The 24,151-nt window shown below is 38.2% G+C and overlaps 1 protein-coding gene across 2 annotated transcripts in view; it reads right to left on the bottom strand.

Moving 5' to 3' along the window:
* PJA2 (praja ring finger ubiquitin ligase 2) overlaps positions 1–24,151 on the bottom strand; it is a 72,468-nt gene that overhangs the window by 37,466 nt on the left and 10,851 nt on the right. For both annotated transcript variants that reach the window (XM_025292150.3, XM_006067394.4), the window contains exons 2-4: positions 14,174–14,291; positions 10,932–11,132; positions 8,248–9,298 (exon numbers count right to left, since the gene is read on the bottom strand). In XM_025292150.3, the coding sequence (XP_025147935.2) occupies positions 8,248–9,298; positions 10,932–11,132; positions 14,174–14,204 (1,283 nt within the window). In that variant the 5' untranslated portion in view covers positions 14,205–14,291. The remainder of the gene's footprint in view (positions 1–8,247; positions 9,299–10,931; positions 11,133–14,173; positions 14,292–24,151) is intronic.

The following is a 24,151-nucleotide window of genomic DNA, read 5'->3' as shown; positions in this document are numbered from 1 at the left end:
AATTCACCAGTTATTAGCTGTGGAAAAGTTATTTAACGTCTCTGTGCCTTCACTGTGTCACCTATCAGAAGAATATAGTAATAGTATCCACTATCACACTGAGTTTATTTGAGGAGTAAATGGGTTAATATACAGAAAACATTCTAACAGGGCCTGGTAAAAGTATCATCAGCAACTATTAAGAAATCATTTTTTAAACAATACTTTTTTTTGTTACCTAAATGCATTTTAGTTATCTCCTAAGCAATATTCGTAAAGTTCCAAATGTGATGTGCCAGCTTTATTTTTTTTTCTAATTCACATCAAAATAAATATATAATGATAAAATTAAGAAAACTTTGTGCCATTTAATATATTTTAGCCACTCGAAAAAATACTAGTGTGTAGAAAAAAAAAAGTTTTAACTTCGAATGGCACTGATGATTTACTACAGTCTGATCCCAGTTATGAGTATATTCTCACATCCAACACTTTCCTTCCAATACGCTCTATTCCAAATACTGTCCCTCAAATATGAATTTTCATCACAACTATTGCTCCCACCACCACGAATGTTTTCACAATCACCTCACCTTCTTTTTTCATTTCAGGGCCAGATCATTCCTTCAAGACCTTCCCCTACAACACTGCTTCTTTTGTTTTTCAACTGATCCATAGACTAGCCTTCTTATTCAGTCTGAACCACTGAAATGCAGCTGCTTCTGTAGTGCTGCATTTAAAGGCATCTTTCTTAAGTGCAAACTCAGTTTCTTTTCCCAGAAAAGCATCCAAGGAGATCTGCTTGTATTGTGAAGTATCTGTAAGCTCTTAGAAGTTAACTAAGACTGTATTATCAAGTGATTTTAAATAGTGAATTTTCAGTGATATCAGTTTATTTAAAAAGGACTAACAATCTTCTTTAGTGTATGTTCTCTAGAAATTAATACACATGGATGATATAAATGGTAAAAAGTAATATCAATAATTTCCTATTAATATTTCATTCTGAACATTATTATCTATGACAAATTTCCCAATTTAATGTCTGTTACTAATTTGTATCTCTAAAAATCCAAATTGGTTCAGAGACCTAGTCAAAGGAAATTTAACTATGATTAAGATTTTTTACTACGAAAAGCAAAAAACCTACCATAGATTATTTCTTTACTGAAGAAACAAGATACTGTATTTAACATCAGGTGAAGTTCCATCTATGATGTATGACAGCCTTTTTCACCCTGACGGTGGAATACGATGATGGCAAGAGCAAGCTTTGAAGTCTGACAGTTAGCTTAAGATCTGTTCAGTACTTATAGTACAAGCCTGGACAATGAATGAACTTCCCTGAGTTCACTTTTCCTCATCTGTAAAATGAGGATATTAATGTTTCCCTTTCAAGTCTACAGTGATGTTTAAATGAAAAACAGATAAAATGTTTTGCACAATTTTCAGAAAATGGCAAACATTTAATAAAAGTGGTAGTTACTTCTTTCGTTGTATAACCTACCTGCTTAGAAATTTCAATAGGATTTCCTGCCAGCACACCACCATTTTCCTCCTTTCTCTACCAAAGGAAATCTACTCAATACCTTCTGGTCTGTCTTACTGAATAGACAAACTGACACTATTGTCAGTCTCCTGGTCCCCTGACAGCTTTACACCAGAGCTCAGCAAATTATGCCCCAGTGCAAAAGCAGAATCTGCCCACCCGTCTGTTTTTCAGTGGCATGGAAGCTAAGGGCGTTTTTTGCATTTTAAAACGCTCATGTAAGTATCCACATAATATCCTCAATTTTGCCCTTTGGTCCACAGAGCTTAAAATATTTACTATCTGCTTAATCTTTAAAAAAAAGTTTGCAGACCCCGAAGAAGACAAAGCAAAGAAGCATCCAACATAGATCAGTGGAAGAGAAACTGTGGAGCAGAAAAGTGTGAGCAAACAGCTCACTGGCAGCACTGAAGTCACAGAAGATGTGTACAGAGTAAAAAATCAATTAGCTATGGAAACTAGAGAATATAGAAATAATAAATGGAATTAAAATTGAGGCATTTAATAAGAGTAGATAGTCAAATAAAAGAAGCAGTGGGTGTGAAACATTTATTCTGAAAACTCAGCAGTGGAAAACATAAACAGGCAAGTAATAAAAAGAGAAAGCAAGATCAATGAACGTTGCCCCCAGGATTTATAAAATTGAAGGAAAGTAGGGGTAAAGACAATAAATAAGCAAGGCATCAGGCACAACTGCTAAAGAAAAAATTTCGGAAGAAATTTAAAATAGGAACCAATACCAACATATTATGTTAGTATGCTAATATGTATTCTTACGGAGGAGCGGAAAACAAGATGGATCACATTCTACTATTTCAGTATCTCCGGGAAAGTAGAGACACAGTTAATCGACTAAGTGACATGACAATAAGTAACTAAAAGAAAAAGATCGTAAAATAATTTTTCAAGAACAAGCAACAGAACAAACACGACACAGATTCATCCTGGACTAGTGAGGACTCATTTGTTGTTGATTATAAAAGCACATGAGTTAAACACTTTAAATTTCTCAAAGTAAAAACTAAAATACCACTGTGAGTTTCACATGGTCTTTCACTAGTACTGTCTTCCATTAGCATTCAGAACTATATTCAAAAGCAGAAAACTGTAACTTACTCAAATACTACGCTCTTTACAGATTTAATTGTGAACCAAGAACCGTTTTTCATATAAATAAAATTATATGTGGTTTCCGTTGCTGCTCGTTGTTCAGTTGCTCAGTCGTGTCTGAGTCTCTGCCACCCCATGGACTGCAGCATGCCAGGTTTCCCTGTCTTTCACTACCTCCCAGAGTTTCCTCAAACTCACGTCTATTGTTGATGATGCCATCCAACCACCTCACCCTCTGTTGCCCCCTTCTCCTCCTGCCCTCAATCTTTTCCAGCATCACGGTCTTTTCCAATGAGTCAGTTCTTTGCATCAGGTGGCCAAAGTACTGGAGCTTCAGTTTCAGCATCAGTCCTTACAGTGGATACTGAGGGCTGATTTCCTTTAGGATTGACTGGTTGGATTTCCCTGCAGTCCAAGGGACTCTCAAGAGTCTTCTCTAGCACCACAGTTCGAAAACATCAATTCTTTCATGCTCAGCCTTCTTTATAGTCCAACTCTCACAGCCGTACATGATTAATGGAAAAACCACAACTTTTGACTACTATATGGACCTTCGTCAGCAAAGTAATATCTCTGCTTTTTAAAACACCACCTAGGTGTGTCGTAGCTTTTCTTCCAAGGAGCATCTTTGAATTTCATGGCTGTAGACGCTGTCCTGAGTGATTCTGGAGCCCAAGAAAATAAAGCCTCTCACTGCTTCCACTGTTTCCCCATCTATTTGCCATGAAGTGATGGGACCAGATGTCATGATCTTAGTTTTCTGAATGCTGAGTTTTAAGTCAGCTTTTCCACTCTCGTCTTCTACCTTCATCAAGAGGCTCTATAGTTCCTCTCTGCTTTCTGCCATAAGGGTGGTGTCATCTGCATCTCTGAGCTTACTGACAATTCTCCCAGCAATCTTGATTCCAGCTTGTGCTTCATCCAGCCTGGCATCTGGCGTGATGGACTTTGCATGTATGGTTTTTCTATCATATTCAAAAAAGCTACATGCACCCCAACGTTCACGGCAGCACTGTTTACAGCAGCCAGGACACGGAAGCAACCAGTCATCCATCGAGAGGTGAATGGATAAAGAAGTTGTGCGTATATACGGTGGAATATTACTCACCCATAAAAAGGAAAAAATTTGAGTCAGCTGAATTGACGTGGATGAACCTAGAGCCTATTATGCACAGTGAAGCAAGTCAGAAAGAGAAAAGCAAATATAAAATCACAGATATATGGAATCTAGAAAAATGGTACTGATGAACCTATTTGCAGGGCTGGAACAGAGATGCAAGCACAGAGAACAGACTTGTGGACACAGTGAGGAAAGGAGAAAGTGGGACAAATTGAGAAGAGTAGCACTGAAATATACAGACACTTAGTGGGCAGGTGCTGTGTAACAAAGGGAGTTCAAGCTCAGTGCTCTGTGACCATCTAGAGGGGTGGGATGGGGGTGGTGGGGAGGAGACTCAAGAGGGAGGAGATAAATGTAGATATATGTATACTTACAGCTGATTCACACCTATTGTACAGCAGAAACCAACACATTATAAAGCAATTATCCTCCAATTAAAAAAAATTATATGTGGTTTCTAGACAAAATACTTTATGTACAAACCCTAGTTAGAAAGCAGCAGCAAAATCAGCCCTAATCAACCTCTGAGTCCCTAAATCTCACAAGGAATTGATCTGTCTTCTCTGATATTTATATATTTATATCACCCCAAAAAATTAAACTATATATAAGCTTCAGGAAGAATGAAATTTTAGATAGTTTTCTTATCTGACCAGCTGTGGATCAAAAACACTTTTCAAATTTTATTGAATATACGTGAGAAGGAAATTATATTAAAAAGTATGGTGTTGGAGAAGACTCTTGAGAGTCCCTTGGACTACAAGGAGATCCAACCAGTCCATCCTAAAGGAAATCAGTCCTGAATATTCATTGGAAGGACTGATGCTGAAGATGAAGCTCCCATACTTTGGCCACCTGATTCAAGAACTGACTCATTGGAAATGACCCTGATGCTGGGAAAGATTGAAAGCAGGAGGAGAAGGGGACAAGAGAGGATGAGATGGCTGGATGGCATCACTGACTCAATGGACATGAGTTTGAATAAACTCCGGAAGTTGATGATGGACAGGGAGGCCTGGCGGGCTGCAGTCCATGGGGTGGCAAAGAGTCGGACATGACTGAGTGACTGACCTGATTATATAATTCTTGGCATTCTCAAAAATAGTATACTAAACATAATCTTAGCAGTTTGGGGCTTTTTACTAGTACTAACACTGAACTATGTTGTGATAAAATGATACGATAGAAGTTGTTCAAATCTATTAAGTCTGCTTCATTTAATAAATAAAACCCAATAGTTAGGTTTTTTCTTTTTTTGGCCTCATCGTGGGGCTTGTGGGAGCTTAGTCTCCCGACCAGGGATCAAGCCCTGGCCCTTGGCAGTGTGCAGTCGCAACCACTGGACTACCAGGGAAGTCCCTAGGTTTCTTCTTGAATTGTGTCTGCCTTTTACAACTTTCTGGTCTTTTCCCTTAATGGCAAAATACTGTAATCTATGACTCTCTAGGTATGCCTGAGGAACAAAGTTATTTATCCCTGATTTATTCCTTTTAAACTATGAACTTGGAAACAAGATAAAAAGTTTTGCTAAAATATTAGAGTATGTGCTTACAGTTCTTTGCTTTGGCTGTTCATAGATATTTCACTTGTTGCGAGATAGTATGATCAGAGGAGCTTTCTTCACAGCTTTCAACTAACACATAGGAGAGGAAAGGAGCTTAATTTAGCCTCATGGTAACTATCTGTATATTCTGTCTTTCTCATAAGGCTGATGAAGATCAAGGCAACAGGGATCACTATTATTTGTATTTACAGAGTACCTAGAACAAAATGTGACCTTTAGGAGGAATTCAATAAATTCTTTTTAAATAAATCAACATCAACTATAAGTAATATTCCTTTCATTCTCCCCAAGTCATCAACAACAAAAAGTTGTCCTGACATGTTTACATTAGATAAGGTAAGGTTTCTTACCTTTTAAGCAAAGTTAAGGCCTAGGGACAGAAAAACTCTGAAAAAAAACTTAAGTACTGTAAGAAGTGGTCAGGAGATGGCACACCTCTTTTCAGAACAATTAGGCCCAAGGTTAAAATCTGCTGCCATGGGCAAAAGGCTCTTTTAAACTCAAGATCTTGTGCTCAAACAGTTATTAACATTCTCAGGGTATGTTTCAAAAAAGCCGAGTATGAACCTTAGCTCTTTGGTCTAATTCCAAGTCTGGTAATTATACACTGCCTATTAAAATTCCCCTTGCAGTTCTAATTTAATAAGGTGGTGTTCAGTTCCTGTCAAACAGCTCAGAGCAACTCTACCAGCTGCAATGCTTATCCCATAAAGTATAATGTTTCACATGTGATTAAATGATCATTTAGAATTTTTCAGGGAAGCAAACATACATTCTTTAAAATATTTTCTACTAATAAAGAATAAACTATGTATTTTTAAATGGCCAAAAAAATCCTATACCTTAAAATGTCACAGTAAATTTTAGTTTATTTTCTTGATAAAAGAGTTCTACTTGTAGCTATTATACTATTAATATGATGAGAAAACTCTTCAGGTATATCATCTTTAAGTTTTTTTTTAAAGCAGAGAAAATACAAAAACCTCGCAGACTCAAAACTATCCTTTTTCTGGTGGTTGGCAAATAGCATAAATATTTCAGCAACTTCATTAGATGACATTAGGCTTGACTACAAAATGCAAACTAAAGAGGTTTTTATTTTTGATTAATGTGTCTATAGTGGAGAAAGCATAGTCAAGCTAAATGATTTTCTTCAAAAAAGCAAAAATGTGGTAAAAAAAAGTACACCAACCTTATACTTTCAAATCATAAGATATCTAGGATTATTAAGTTGTTTTTAATAGTAATCTAAAGGTCTAACAGATGTTCACAATCCAATCCAAAAACCTTAGGGCTGAGTATGTTTCAGAATTTAGAACTTCAACCTCCCCTCCGCAAGATTTAGAAATACTACCTAACATTACCAATGGAGTCTAAGCCAGCACCAGAAATCAAATGTTTTCATATTTCTGCAGTAAAATGTATGAATACTTGAAAAAGGGCCTAATTTTAGTTCAGATCTAGATCTGCAATCAAGACTAGTCAGGTTTTGTGGTCAATTTCTGTTTTTACAACTTTATGGATTTTGGATAAAAGACTGCACCTAAACTGAAAAAGCAGAAGTCAGTCAGGCACAAGTTCTTAACTTCAAGACAACAGTAGAAATATTTCAACTATTTCTACAAGTTACATATGCTTTATTATGGAAGCTTAATTTATACATCCCCCCCCAAAAATCAAGACAATTTTATTAATTTTATGATGTGAAAGAAAATATATAAAATGCATTCATATTCACAAGGATAAATTTCTTCCTTTGCAGAACTTTCTAGTTAAAAAAAAAAACAACTATTTTTTTAAATTGATAAAATCTTGAAATTGCACTGCAATTGAGCATTCCAAGGGTTACCACAAGCGTAAAAGAATAGATAAAAGTCTAGACTCTGGGGTACTGAAAAGTCAGCAGCTGGACAAAGAAATTCTTCATTTCTCTGTTCTTTCTGTTGTCTTACAGTATGGGAAAAAAGCAATCTATGTAAGAGGAATCAGAATGCTTCTTATAAGAAAAGTTATATGTTCTCTTCAAAACAGTAAACTACAGTGGTGAAGAACAGAGAGCCTGGAGTTAGTAAGTAGACAATCAAATTCCAGGTCCACCTTTTACTAGCTTTCTGACCTTAGAAAGTTAGTAAATACTCTTATGTCTCAGTTTCATCTACAAATGTGGAAAATAACAAATGTACCACATAAAGTTACTAATGAAAAATAAATGCCAAATAAAAATAAATAAAAAATAAACTGATAGGAACAGCAACAGGAAGAATAAACAGGTGATATTAATAAATATTGGCAAAGTTAACACAATATTATCAACCAAAATTTCCTTGATCTTAACCACATTTTAAATCCAGACTGGCTTAACATTAAGAAATTTTTAAAAATACAACAAATGTTTACCTTGCATATTATCAGTATTAACTGAAATACCACGAATTGAAATAATTAGTATCGCTATCCTTTTTTAATAATGAATAGTTATTACCTGAACTTTTAAGATCCATAAACTACTGAAACACCTCAGAGAGCGTTTCTATGAAAAACTAACCAGTATGCATGGTTAGCAATGGGTAAATAAAAATATGTGATAAGTCAAAATAGCTAATTCCATGACCATGCCAGAGAGCCCATCCACCAAACATAAATGGTCAGTCAGTTCAGTTCAGCCGCTCAGTCGTGTCTGACTCTTTGAGACCCCATGAATTGCAGCACGCCAGGCCTCCCTGTCCATCACCAACTCCCAGAGTTCACTCAGACTCATGTCCATCGAGTTGGTGATGCCATCCAGCCATCTCATCCTCTGTCGTCCCCTTCTCCTCCTGCCCCCAATCCCTGCCAGCATCAGGGTCTTTTCCAATGGTAAGTGGTACTAGAAAATAAACCACTTTGCTCACTATACAATCTCACAAAGCACTGCACAAAACTCACCTGTCTTCATCTTTGTCATACAGTTGGTAATAATCCCCACAGCCATTCCAAAACGTGCTCTCCACAGCCCCTTGCCTTGCTGGGGCTCCGCCTTCCGCTGCTAGCTGGCGATCCTCTGTGTCCCTCTGCGTGACTCTTGCGAAAGGCAGATCCAAGAACATACAGTCATGTTCTCCATCATACTCATCGCATTTTATTAAGAGGTCATCTGAGCCATTTTCCTCAACTTCCAAAGCCTCTCTCCACCTCTGAACACTTTTTTGTTTGGCCTCATGCCTATTCAAACCTGATTCTGGGTCCACCTGGCTTGAACTTATCACTTTCCTAACTTTGGGCCTCACCACCTGCTCAAGAGAATTGCCCTGGTTTTTGCCCTTATCACTGGCGTTTTGTTCACTGCAAATATGCCTGGGAGCACAGGCTGAATCTTCAGTTGAATTTTCTCTTTGTCTCTCCTGGCTAGTATTATTTTGTTGTTTCTTTCTAACCACTTCATCTTCAGAAGAGGACGTCTGAAATTCCTGATTGTTCTGATTGACAAACTCAGTATTATAAGTAGATCTTTCCACTAAAGGTGCTGAATCTACCTCTCCAAACGCATCTCTTAATTCACAGTTGAAAGAGGGAGCTGTTGGTGAGAGACCAGTGTATGCCTCTGCCTCTCCATTTTCCAGCTCAAATACCGTATCACCCAGTGCTGCCTGATAGCTGCCACCTTCCACAACGCCTGCAGAGAGCTGAAGATGGCCATTATCCTCTCCGTGTCTGCCGTCTGGGTCGTAAGAGTCAGTATGAGCCAATGTAACTCCATGCTGGACGCCTGAAGCATTACAGACTCCTGGAGTACACTCTCCCTCAGAGTGACTGTGCAGATCTGTGCTGCTCCCTAAGGGCTCCCTGCCTTCCTCGCTATGACGCACTGCAGCAAAGGATGGAGTGCTCGCAATGGTTTGGTTCAATGCTGTATCACAAATGGGAATTTCTGCTTCACTTTTTTCAAATAAAGGGTCACTGGGTACAGAAGAATGAACTTGATCCAGTGGACTGGAACCTTCACAGAACAAAAGAAAACATATTTAGAGGGGTTAATTTAGATAACATTTAATAATGACTCTTTAACTAGAAACCATACCAATTATTACCTATTTGAGAATATGAGTGAATTTCTCTGACTGGTGCTTCTACACTCCCTAACTTAACTGGGAGGGGCAGACTGGTTACCCTATGAGTTCATTTATGCCATTGTATAGCCTCTCAATATCCTCTCTCTCGGACATCTTCTGCAGGTTTTTCACCCAAATCCTAATACTTAAAACGTTCTAAACAAGATATTTAAAAGAGAAACTAATGAAAGACCTGAGAGAAGTCACAGGGTAATCAATCTACTCTTCCCGTTGTTGGAATGGGCAATTCAAACTTAAAATTATTTTATTACATGTAGATTTCTTTAAAGTGTTTAGAATAGCTATAAGAACAGCAGATCTAACAGAAATCAGACTGTGTTATATGTCAATTCAGAAGATTATATCTCAGTCACTAGATACATAATATTAAAATTTCTATCCCCAAAATGAACTGTTATAACATATCTACAATGAGTTAACTTCAGTTACATTACAGCTATGACTGAAAAACAACAAAAAAGTCAATATATTGATTCTCTTTATCATAGTTTCTAAGAACTATGAGACAAGAGTAAAATGCAATATACCCTACAAATTACTTTCAGCACAACTATCTTTTACACTAATGTATAACTAGAAAAAATAAAGACACCAAGACCTGTTGAAACAAAATTTTATAAATAAAGTTAAGTCCTGTCATATCACAAAAAGGCTTCTTTAGCAGAATGACCTTAGCTAATAATTCATATTCTTGAACATAAATGACAGAAAAAAACCAACCCTAGAATTATCAAGTTTGCTCAGGATAAAAGGAAACTGACATTCCAGTCCAAAAATGTGTAGTTATAGCACATGGATCGTTGTTATTCTTTAGTTGTTAAGTGTGACCAACTCTTTGCGACCCCGTGGACTGCAGCCTACCAGGCTCTTCTGTCCATGGGATTTCCCAGGCAAGAATACTGGAGTGGGCTGCCATTTCCTACTCCAGATCTTCCCGACCCAGAGATCGAACCCGCCTCGCCACATTGGCAGGCGGTTTCTTCACCACTGAGCCACCTGGGAAGCCACAGTACATGGATACCTGCAAAATACTTTTTGAGTAATGAATAATTAAGGCATTTTAATTAAATAACTATTACTTGACCTTTGTATTTTATATAATGATTCTAAAAATATCAAAATAACCAAGTTAAATTATTTAGAAATACAAATAAAACCAAACAACAAAAAAAGCTATTTAAACGTAATATGCAGGGGAGAATATACTCAGTGCACATTTAAAAAAACAATTTTTTTCCTTGAACATTTCCACTGGCGAAATGATGCGACAATGCAATCACTGCAATGACAATGCAGTTACAGATTAACGACTGGCCATGCTCTACTTTCTTCTATATATATACTATTAAGCTTATAGAAAATTTAAAATAGAAATTCTTGATAGGAAATGTACAGCATTTATACTCAAGACACACGTAAAATCCACTCACTATTTCAAGCATCACAAGATCAATGTTTACATTGCTATTAACAGCTTTTAAATAACCCCAGGCTGCGTACCTGAGGAACTGGCTCTTGGAACATCATCCAGCTCCAACACTTCATAGTCATCGCCAGCCCGACCTAAGCTTCTTTCATGCCTGGTCATACATGGTTTGAAACTGACATATGCATGTCTTCTGCCATATCTCCTGCCTGTGATTGTCTGATATCCACCTGCTGGTTTCGGCCAGGCAGCCTTGCTAGAGTCTTGATCCATTGCTGAAAAACAGAGTTAAAAATAAGAGGCACAGCAATGGCTTTCGTTGTGACATTTGGGGTACTGTTTCAACATATATGCATGCTATTATCTGTCAAATCATATGCTACTGAACACCAAGTGCCCCTTACGAGTAATATAAAACTAACTTGAAAAATAAGCATGAAATATTACTTTCTGAGTTACGTGACCCCCTTCATCCCTCCCCCAAATATCTTTTCTTGATTCCTTTAAGGTATTGCAGCTTTTTATAACATAACCTACTCCAAATTTTTTCCACATGCCAAATTACTATACTGTAAAAGCTGCTAAAGGATTGGCGAATGATCCTTCAAATAGTATCTAAGTACCTTATGTATAACTGCTCAATACAAATTCGTTGAGTGAATTACTTGCATATAATATAATGGTTTCAATGACATTAAAAGTGAATAAATTCCAGTCAAATTGCTGTTCAGTTGTTTAGTCATGTCTGATTCTTTGTGACCCCATGGACTGCAGCACACCAGGATTCCCTGTCCTTCACTATTTCCCAGAGTTTGCTCAGACTCATGTCCATCGAGTCGGTGATGCCATCCAGCCATCTCATCCTCTATCGTCTTCTCCTCCCGCCTTCAATCGTTCCCAGTATCAGGGTCTTTTCTAATGGCTCTTCATATCAACTGGTCAGAGTACTGGAGCTTCAGCTTCAACATGAGTCCTTCCAATGAACACCCAGGGCTGATCTCCTTTAGGATGGACTGGTTGGATCTCCTTGCAGTCCAAGGGACTCTCAAGAGTCTTCTCCAACATGACAGTTCAAAAGCAACATGAATTCTTTGGCGCTCAGCCTTCTTTATAGTCCAACTCACATCCACACATGATTACTGGAAAAACCACAGCTTTGGCTATACGGACCTTTGTCAGCAAAGTAATGTCTCTGCTTTTTAATATGCTGTCTAGGTTTCTCACAAGTAATTTCTTTAATGCTATCTGTACTATTACAAAGAACCAACTGGACCACAATAAAATATATCCCAAAGATTAGGGTCAAGTAAAACTCTCCAAAAGAAAACAGTGGTGAACCAAGTCAAACTTTTCAAAACTACCAATGTTATACGCATGGTAAGAAAAGTCAAAAACATCTGAACAACTCAAGTACTAAGTTCTGATGCCTAAGGGATATATAACAGCAAAGATTAGCATCTTTTACTAAGTAGAACATTATCTCACATCTACACATAGAATAAATTTGCTTAGTCACCTGGATTTTACCTATATTATGCAGGAACTAATAAACAAAATATTTCCTCACAGTATATGGAATAATCAGTAAATTAAAGTTACATATTTCTGTTTTAGGGTATTAAAATAAAAAATATAATTGCTTCTAAGCACAAATACCAATTCCAAAGAAAGGCAATGCCAAAGAATGCTCAAACTACCACACAACTGCACTCATCTCACACACTAGTAAAGTAATGCTCAAAATTCTCCAAGCCAGGCTTCAGCAATACATGAATCGTGAACTTCCAGATGGTCAAGCTGGATTTAGAAAAGGCAGAGGAACCAGAGATCAAATTGTTAACATCCGCTTGATCATAGAAAAAGCAAGCGAGTTCCAGAAAAACATCTACTTCTGCTTAACTGACTATGCCAAAGCCTTGGACTGTGTGGATCACAATAAACTGTGGAAAATTCTGAAAGAGATGGGAATACCAGACCACCTGACCTGCTTGCTTAAGAAATCTGTATGCAGGTCAGGAAGCAACAGTTAGAACTGGACATGCAACAACAGACTGGTTCCAAATCAGGAAAGAAGTATGTCAAGGCTGTATACTGTCATACTTATATGCAGAGTACATCATGAGAAACGCTGGGCTGGAGGAAGCACAAGCTGGAATCAAGATTGCCAGGAGAAATATCAATAACCTCAGATATGCAGAGGACACCACCCTTATGGCAGAAAGTAAAGAACAACTAAAGAGCCTCTTGATGAAAGTGAAAGAGGAGAGTGAAAAAGTTGGCTTAAAGCTCAACATTCAGAAAACTAAGATCATGGCATCCAGTCTCATCACTTCATGGCGAATAGATGGGGAAACAGTGGAAACAGTGGCTGACTTTATTTTTCTGGGCTCCAAAATCACTGCGGATGATGACTGCAGCCATGAAATTAAAAGACACTCTCCTTGGAAGAAAAGCTATGACCAACCTAGACAGCATGTTAAAAAGTAGAGACATTACTTTGCCAACAAAGGCCCATCTAGTCAAGGCTATGGTTTTACCAGTAGTCATGTATGGATGTGAGAGTTGGACTATAAAGAAAGCTGAGCGCCGAAGAACTGATGCTTCTGAACTGTGATGTTGGAGATGACTCTAGAGTCCCTTGGACTGCAAGGAGATCCAACCAGTTCATCCTAAAGGAAATCAGTCTTGAGTGTTCATTGGAAGGACTGATGCTGAAGCTGAAACTCCCATACTTTGGCCACCTGATGCAAGAGCTGACTCATTTGAAAAGACCCTGATGCTGGGAAAGATGGAAGGAAGGAAGAGAAGGGGACAACAGAGGATGGGATGGTTGGATGGCATCACTGACTCAACGGACGAGTCTGGGTGAACTCCAGGAGTTGGTGATGAACAGGGAGGCCTGGCATGCTGCAGTCCATGGGGTCACAAAGAGTTGGACACGACTGAGCGAGTGAACTAAACTGATGACTGCAGAACCAGTATCTTTAACAACACCTCCAAATAAATAGTCTCCAAAGTATAAACCACAATAGATGCCAAGGGGGTAGGAAAAGAAAATATTAACAATTTCTATTTATACTCATTTCTGTGTGTGCTGTGATTCATGGGGTCGCAGAGTCGGACACGACTGAGCACCTGATCTGATCTGATCTGACTGTATAAAACATTAGAAATTAAGCTTTATAAATATTCAGTACATGGATTGAAACTGGCCTTAAATAAGACCAAGATTAAACATCATATACAGTACACAAGGAATCCAGAGGGGAAAATACGAAGTCCTCAGTCTAGAGTAACCAACACAGACTTTGCTTACCTGCTGGCTCTTTTTCAATGTACTGTGACATATATGGCAGTTTCCGTGTGCCCAGTTCAGTGGAATTATGGATGTGATTTAGTTTTTACTCACACAATGGATAAGCTGCAGAAGATTCCTACAAAGAAACCACAGATTAAACACAACATTAATAAAACAGAAGCACAAAACAAAATGCCAAAACTAACACTTCTAGTGAAGTTCTTAACTTGCCCATAACAACACAATAATATACAGTGGATTTGATAAGGCAATAAAAAAAATCTCCAAACTATGAAAACGGCTATTTGAAAACATTTAGTATCCTCTCGGAAAACCTTGCCTTAAGTACATATCATCCTTAAGAAAGACAATGATGATAATACACGAATAATTTATAAGTACATAAGCAAATATATTGGAGAAGGCAATGGCACCCCACTCCAGTACTCTTGCCTGGAAAATCCCATGGACGGAGGAGCCTGGTGGGCTGCAGTCCATGGGGTCGCTAGGAGACAGACATGACTAAGCGACTTCACTTTGACTTTTCACTTTCATGCATTGGAGGAGGAAATGGCAACCCACTCCGGTGTTCTTGCCTGGAGAATCCCACGGACAGAGGAGTCTGGTGGGCTGCTGTCTCTGGGGTCGCACAGAGTTGGACACGACTGAAGCGACTTAGCAGCAGCAGCAGCAAACAAATATATTAGGAGAAGTGTGGATTGGGATATGTGACCAAACTTATGTTATATAGTACTTTGGGCATCTACTACAAACTATGCTATCTTTGCTTCTCCATCAAACACTAAAGTTCCCTTAGCTCTGCCACTGTTAAAAGAAGTCAACCCTAAGAACACAAACTTCATTTAAAAATGTATAATGGCTTATGACAATAAGTGTAAAAAATAATAAACTGACTATTAGAATAGTCAACTGACCAGATATTTTAATCCCAAAGAAGAAACTATTCTAAATCAGGAAAACAAAATTTACCATGTAACATATAAAAACTTCATGTTTTGAAATTAATCCATTTATTTAGTATTTTAAAAGTTACAACCTGTGCTTTTTTTTAAAGTTTGGCAAGAGCTTCATTTTTTATTTCAACACCTTAACACCTGAGCTACTGCTAACTGCCCACCACCAACTTAAAGTTATCAGAAGACGACAGCTCTGAAAATTAGTCTCGATCTATATGCTGTCTGTCTAGCCACACAGCTAGCTACAAATGAACACATAAAAATATACATACACGTTCTCCATATAAATTATAAACCCAGCAATAGGCTGTGTACTGCTCTAATATTGCTGAATCAAGTCAGACTGTTAACAATAGCTAAAAGGGAAAGGAATATCAAAAAAATAATCCTGCCATACTGGCAAAAATACAAACTGATTAATACTGTTTTAATAATAAGAAAAATAATCTGCAATAACTTGCATCTTCACAGATTCACACTACAATACATAGCAGACTTAAGGGATGGCCATGGATTTAAGTTCATGGATATTTTATCCAAAGCCTTTTCTTTGAAATAAGGCAATATTCCAGGCACTATTTTCAGCGCTGAAGATATAAAAATGACCAAAATAGACAAATACTCCTGCCATCTTAAGCCCTCCTAAAATTGTAGTACGGGTACAGATACTAAACAAAACAAACAAGAAATAAATGTTAGACAGTACACGTGTGTGTGCGCGCTCAGGCGCTCAGTGGTGTCAGTCTTCTTGCGACCCCATGGACTTGGAACCCACCAGGCTCCTCTGTCCATGGGACTTTTCCAGGCAAGAACACTGGAGTAGGCCACCATTTCCTCGTCCAGGGAGATCTTTCCCATCCAGGGATTGAACCTGTGTCTCCTGCATTAGCAGGCGGATTCTTTACCACTGAGCCACTTGGGAAGCCCACAGACAACATCTATGGAGCAAAACAGAGCAGGGACTTGAGAGCTGCTACGAGTATGCGGTTTAAAACAGCATAGTTAGGGAAGGCTTCACCAAGAAGGGATCATTGGGCAAATACCCGTGAGAGAGGGAGCCCCATGTGCGGTAAAGAACATCCTCAGCAGTATAAAAGGAGACTCTGAGGTGAAGATTCCCAGAAGTGACCATGGCAAGAAGGTCTGGGGTGGAATGAGCAAGAAAGTAACAAATGAGGTCAGAAAGTAAATTATGGATGGGGGAGTGAAATGGAACTGATCACATAAGTCTTTACAAGGTAAGACCAGAAAGTCAAAGTGAAAGTCACTCAGTCATGTCTGACGCTTTGCAACCCCATGGACTGTCCATGGAATTCTCCAGGCCAGTATACTGGAGTGGATAGCCTTTCCCTTCTCCAGGGGATCTTCCCAACCCAGGGATCGAACCCAGGTCTCCCGCATTGCAGGCCGATTCTTTACCAGCTGAGCCACCAGGGAAACCCAAGAATCCTGGAGTGGGTAGCCTATCCCTTCTCTAGAGGATCTTCCTGACCCAGGAATTGAACTGGAGTCTCCTGCATTGCAGGCAGATTCTTTACCAGCTGAGCTACCAGGGAAGCCCAATATAAGAAATGTAGGTGTTATTCTTAGTGAGATGGAAAACCACCAAATAGTTCTCAGAGGAGACATTACCTAACTTGTTTTAAAAGGAACACTCTGGCTACTGTGTTTAGACTGAAGGGGAACATGGTCAAAGGTAGGGAGACTGGTTAGAAAGCTATGAAAATACTGACAAGAGATCACAGTGGTTTGGACCAGGGTAAAAATAGAGGCAGTGCGAATTTACCAGATTGTGGATATATTTTGAAAGCAGAGGCAACAAAATTTTCTGATATAGGTTATGAAGGAAGGTCAGAATCTGAGGTTGATTCTTGTTTTACAGCCCAGGCAACTAGAAAAACAGACAGGTCATTACCTGATGTAGGAAATTTGTGGAAGAAGCAGGTTTGGAGAAAGTATACCTAGTTTACTTCTGGATGTGTCAAATCTGAGGTATCTACTAGATATCCAAGTAGAAATGTTAAATAAAAGGCTGGAGTTGACTGCAGAATTCTGAACTGCCAGTATAATTTGGGAGTTATCAGGATATAGATTAATATTCAAAAAGGGTTTGTTAGAGATGGCCCCTAAAATTAAGAAGTCAGGGGAAAAGAAGTACCCGGAAAACTAACCAACCAGTGAGAGAGGCAGGTGAGAGAACGAAAAAACTCTAGGAGTGTGGATGCCAATGAAGAAAGCACTTCAGACCAGAGAACTGATCCACTGGGCCAAACTGCTGCTACAAGAAAAGCATGGCGAGGATCTGTAACTGACCCCAGACCAAGCAACAGGGAAGGTCACTGGAGCTCTTGACAACGTTGTCTTTGGTAGAACGCTGAACACAGAAGCCGCATCAGAGCATGCCGTTGAGAGAGAGAGGTGCTAAGAGTACAGAAATCATTAAAAGCTCCCTGTTTCTTAATCATACTTTTTTTCAACATAAATCCATTTCTTTCTAAAAGATTCATTTTGGAGCCCTCCAACTTCCTGATAAAAACTAAGGCTACTTGCTTTCAAGATCCGACTACTTCTGGGCTATCTTCTGGTTGTGTTTGAATTAGGTCCCCTGATTTGAAACCCATGTTCTCCCCTCTTTACCTTGTTTCAGGAACAGGGGTGTGTTCCTTTTGTCTTTATTAGTAGATTCTCAAGTAATTGTTTTAGCAGTTTTATGTAAGTAGGTAAAAGTTGAGTCTTTACACATCAAAATATTTCCTCTTTCCATCACACTCTTGACTTCTGTTCAAAACAAAATCATTTTTCCAACTTCTAAAGGGCACTGCTTTCTAACAGGCCCATGTTGCTGTTAAGAAACTGTCCTGTCAGTTTATTTCTCATTCTTTTGTAAGTAAAACAATTTTTATTTATGGAATAACTAGGATTTTCTCTCAAGAAATGGTATTCTATATTTCACAAGGACCTTCTTTGGCCATTTAAAAAATTTCTATCACATAGCACTAGTAGGGTTGCTTTAAAGACTCACATAAAATTTTCTCATTCTTTTTTCTTTCCTTATTTTCTCTGTATTTGGCCCACGGAGTTTAATTCTTTGTCTCTAAACTTTTCTTTCTCATTTTCAATGTACAAAATGATAGATTTCATGTACTTTTGTATTTCTGGCTTTCTAATATTCTCTACAATAATTTTTCAGATTTCTTGTGTTTCTTGTTCCCTGCTTCTTCAATCATCATTGTCATTTTCAATAGTGGTTCTTGTCTTACGAATAAAACGTAAACTTGAATCTCTCTGTGGATATCAATTATCTCTATTTTATCTAGGCCAGCTGTTTAGATAAGTCCTGCTGCTGCTGCTAAGTCGCTTCAGTCGTGTCCGACTCTGTGCGACCCCACAGACAGCAGCCCACCAGGCTCCCCCGTCCCTGGGATTCTCCAGGCAAGAACACTGGAGTGGGTTGCCATTTCCTTCTCCAATGTGTGAAAGTGAAAAGTGAAAGGGAAGTCGCTCAGTCATGTCCGACTCACCAACCCCATGAACTGAAGCCTACCAGGCTCCTCCATCTATGGGATTTTCCAGGCAAGAGTACTGGAGTGGGTTGCCATTTCCTTCTCCAATGCATGAAAGTGAAAAGTGAAAGGGAAGTCGCTCAGTCGTGACCCCATGGACTGCAGCCCACCAGGCTCCTCCATCCATGGGATTTTCTAGGCAAGAGTACTGGAGTGGGTTGCCATTGCCTTCTCCCATAGGTAAGTCCTACAACAGGGCTACTCATTCCTATCTCTGAAGTAAAAAAGAGAAAAGAAAACAGAACAGAAGATGAACAATAAAAACCATAGTTATATGTCAAGATTAAAACAATTAATTCATCAGTGGCAGATTTGTACGTAAAGTTTATTGGGAACATTTGGTCTCTCGAGTTTTCTCTCAAGAAATGTTTCCTTTGCTAGTACTATTCATCTAATAATAACATATGATTCCTCTCTACTTGTGACAATCATTCATTTCCAATTCTTAAGAGTGTTCACATACTTCTTCCTAATTGCAAAAACAAAACAAAAAAACTATACAAATGTGCTATTGTCTAAGAATTAAAGGAATTAATCAGGGAAGTATTAATTCTAGATCTTCCAATTATTGACTTAGGTGTCATCATTTTACCCCTTAACTAGCATAATATGCCAGCAGTTCTAGATAGGTAATGGGAACAATCTTCAAAAGAATACAAGGAAAAGCCTGAATATGGGCTCTACCCTCCCACGGCAGAGCTGAAAGAGTGAATTTAAAGACAAAGGCCTTGCTTTAAGTGTGTTATGTCTATTAAATAAACTGTGTTGGTATACTAACATAATGATGCATATTTAAACAGCTGTCAATGAAGGGATGAATGAATGCATGACAATCCCCTTTCTCTGATGGAAATACGGAAATATAGTTAAAAGAGACTAAGACTTGGGAATACTTAAGATTCAAGTTCCAACTCACACACATTAAATGAAAGCTAGTAGTAGAAGTAATTCAGAAAACTAAAAATCTAGAATAGTAATAAAGCAAAAGACTTAAGCAAACAGAATAATGAGCGCTCATACCTAAATGAACACAATATACACTGAAGTAGAATACACACATACCAAGCTACACCTTGAACTGCCTTCAGAATCAGTTCTCCTACACATGGCAACTCTGTCCAGAATCCCATGGACAGAGAAGCCTGAAAGGCTATAGTCCATGGAGTCAGAAAGAGCCGGACACAAATGAAGTGACTTAGCATGCATGCATGCACGCACACACCACTGAGTAGTCAACTAATACTCCGGCCTGTATAATATTCAAAGTTCACATTTATTACTATTATTTTTGTAATGTAGGCTACTCATTTGTGCAATATCACCATACCTGTTAGAATAATGTAGTGGTTTTACAGCATGTCCACAAATCCTCTGATAGTTCTTAAAAAAGCAGAACCTAATTTGTTCCCATTAAGTGTGGGCTATACTCAGTAACATGTTTCTAATGAAGACAAAGTGATAGAAGTGACTATGCGATGTTCAAGACTCAGGCCCAAGATACTGTGGCTTCCTCCTCACTCTCTCGGCTCACACTCTCTCAGAGAAGCTGGCTGCTGTACCGTAAGATCACTCAGTAGTCCTACAGAATGGCCCATGTGATGAGGAACTGGCAGTTTCTGCCAAAAGGCAGAAGAAACCAAGGTCTTCTGGAAATAGCCATGAGAATAAACCATCTAGGAAGCAGATTCTTCAGCCTCATTCAAGGCTTTTTATGGCTGCAGTTCCATCTTGATTGTAACCCTCATGAGGCCTTGAGCCAAAACCATCCAGTCAGGCTGTTCCTGAACATCTGACCCACAGAAACTATGATATAATACACATCCTGAGCTGTCAGGTCTATTACTGCACAAAACTATCCTGTATTAGACAATAAATCAACCGATATAAATTACCTGTGTTTAGATTCTGAAGTTATGCGTCCATCTGCCACCATAAAGATTCTCTAATACCAGCTCACAAAAGTGCATTTTCTCCCTGTAAGAGACCTACTTATTCTCAACCTGGGAGGCACCATATTGGGGATGACAGTGTAAAATGAACTACATGCGTCATTCGCTTGTTGACGTCTGCACTGCTGCTTAGCACCTACACTCTGCATTTTTTCATGTGTCTGATAGCCATCTATATGTCTTCTTTGGAAAAACATCTACTTATTATTTGCTATTGAGTTGCATGAATTATTTATACATTTTGAATATTAACCCCTTATCGAATACATGATTTGCAAATATTTTCTCCTATTCAATAGATTGCCTAGAAATAATCTACTTTAAAAGTGTCCTTTTAGAAACAAAAAAGTTAATTAAGGGGGTGGGCAAAATGGGTGAAGGGGGTCACGTACATGGTAATGAATGGTAACTAGACTTTTGGTCATGATCACTTTGAGAAATGACTCTCTGCGACCCCATGAACCAAAGCCCACCAGGCTCCTCTGTCCATGGCATTCTCCAGACAATACTGGAGTGGGTTGCCATGCCCTCCTCCAGGAGATCTTCCCAACCTAGGGATCGAATCCAGGTCTCCCTCATTACAGGCAGATTCTTCACCGTCTGAACCACCAGGGAAGCCCATTCATTAGACTGCCTAGAAATAATCTACTTTTAAATGTCCTTTTAGAAACAGAAAAGCTAATTAAGGGGCTAGGCACAAGGGGTGAAAGGGGTCAAGTAAATGATGATGAATGGTAACCAGACTTCTGGTGATGATCACTTTGTAATGAACATAAATGTTGAATCACAATGTTGAACACCTAAAGCTCAGATAACATTATATATTAAAAAAAAAAAAAAAAAAGAACAAAACAATAGTTCAGAAACAAATACAGCTTGATCCAACTATTTTAAGGGGGGGAAGTCTTACTCTTCCAAGCTCACTGAAATATTTATTTTGTATTCTCCCATATTTACATATATCAAAGTGCCCTAGAAATGGTTTTTAAAATTTCTCTTAAAACAAACTTTTATAATTACCTAGCCCATATTTCCTTTCAGTAAAATAATTTTTTAGTCACACAAAGCTTTGTAATTATTACCACACTTAAGCTATAAATTCAAAAATAAAAACTCCATGACAAAATAGTTTATGACAAATGCTGACAAATGCCACCAGAAAGCAGCTTCATATATGCTGGAACCAATTACATTTAAACCTAGCTTCCTAACATTACCTCATCCTTCCACTTTCAGTGGCTAAGGCAAAGTAAATACCCCAAGAGATTACTAAAGAATCCACTATTAGCAACTTAAGCTTATACTTTAATTATGTCTGACACTTATATATTATTTTTTTCTTTTTTTTTTAATTTAATTTTATTTTTAAACCTGAAACACTGTATTAGTTTTGCCAAACATCAAAACGAATCTGCCACAGATATACATACGCTCCCCATCCTGAACCCTCCTCCCTCCTCCCTCCCCACACCATCCCTCTGGGTCTGTATCTCTAGATTTTTCATGTTTTCTATCAACAAGCACAAATGATTGCTTATATGTATTTACAACTGCAAAATATTCAGTACATCTAACTAGTATACACACAATAAATGAGGACTAAAGTGATATTAATTCCATATATCACTAAGCAACTGGACATATTACTACAACTAATTGTAGTAAATCAAGCAACCAACCACAGACTTAAAGCTACAGGCTGCTACACAAGAGATCAAATTACCAACATATGCTGGATCATAGAAAAAGCAAGGAATTCCACAAAAAGATGTACTTCTGCTTCGTTGATTATGCTAAAGGTTTTAAGGTTTAACTGTGTGGATCACAACAAATTGTGGAAAATTCTTAATGAGATGGGAATACCAGACCACATTACCTGCCTCCTAAGAAACCTGTATGCAGGACAAGAAGCAACAGTCAGAACTGAACAAGAACAATGAACTGGTTCAAAATTCGCAAAGAAGTATATCAAAGCTGTATACTGTCACTCTGCTCATTTAACATATTTGCAGAGTACATCGTGTGAAATGCCCGGCTAGATGAAGCACAAACTGGAATCAAGACTGTGGGAAGAAATGTCAATAACCTCAGATGACACCACCCTTATGGCAGAAAGCAAAGAGGAACTAAAGAGCCTCTTGATGAAGGTGAAAAAAGAGAGTGAAAAAGCTGGCTTAAAACTCAACATTCAGAAAACTACGATCTTGGCATCCGGTCCCATCACTTCACGGCAAATAGATGGGGAAAACGTAGAAACAGTCTCAGATTTCATTTTCTTGATCTCCAAAGTCACTGCAGATGGTGACTGCAGCCACCAAATTAAAAGACACTTGCTTTTTGGAAGAAAAGTTATGACAAACCTAGACAGTGTATTAAAAAGCAGAGACGTCACTTTGCTGACAAAGGTCTGTATAGTTAAAGCTATGGTTTTTCTAGTAGTCATGTATGGATGTGAGACTTGGACCATAAAGAAGGCTGAGCACCATAGAATTTACGCTTTTGAACTGTGGTGCTGGAGAAGACTCTTGAGAGTAGCTTGGACAACAGGGAGATCAAACCAGTCAATTCTAAAGGAAATCAACCCTGACTATTCATTGGAAGGAATGGTGCTGAAGTTGAAGCTCCAATACTTTGGCCACCTGATGAGAAAAGCTGACTCACTGGGAAAGACCCTGATGCTGGCAAAGACTGAGGCTAAGAGGAGAAGGGATGAAGGATGAAATGGACAGAGTTTGACTTGATGGACCTGAGTTTGAGCAAACTCAGGGAGATAGTGAAGGACAGGGAAGCTTGGCATGCTACAGTCCATGGGCTCGCAAAAGTCAGACATGACTAAGTGAATGACCACCACCACCACAAGAAAACTTCCAAGGTATGACTAGCAAACTCTGCAAATGAACAACTTTAGAAACAATAATAATACCTAAATCAGAGAGAAATTTTAAGGGACAGCTGTTAAAACTTCTGAGATGAAATGGGTTTGTTATCCCTAGTAACAGGAGATAAGACAGAAGGCTATACTTGATTATCTACTACTCTTCCCTTACCTATTACTCTTCTCTTAACTACTACTCTTCTCTGAAGATAAGTTTTGCAAACTATTGTAAAAAAGGAACAATAAGTTCAGCACCGGTACAGTGAAAATTACATTACAAAATGTAACTCAAACATAAAACATACATAATCAGAAACAAATAATCTAAAAATTTCATAGACAAAAAACTGTATTTTCAAATTCTGTTCTGGTAAAGCTTATATCTCACCAAGTTTGTATAAACTTCTCATTCTGTTAAAGAAAAATCTTGTAAAAAAAGATTTTTTAAGACTATCAATAGCAATCTTTGAGGAAAGAAGTGGAATACAACTCTCAACACACTTGAACAATAATTTCTGTGGTTTACCTTAAAGTATAATTGGCTAAGGCAGGAAAAGATTAGCGTCAAAGAAAAGTGAGATGAAAGAATAAAATATTAAATTCATTTAAAAGAGATGAAGAATATTCCTCAA

This window comes from Bubalus bubalis, chromosome 9 (genome assembly GCF_019923935.1).
Source record: "Bubalus bubalis isolate 160015118507 breed Murrah chromosome 9, NDDB_SH_1, whole genome shotgun sequence".
NCBI classification, from domain to species: domain Eukaryota; kingdom Metazoa; phylum Chordata; class Mammalia; order Artiodactyla; family Bovidae; genus Bubalus; species Bubalus bubalis.
The sequence above is the reverse complement of the archived record's forward strand: the minus strand, read 5'-3'. Positions and strand labels throughout refer to the sequence as shown.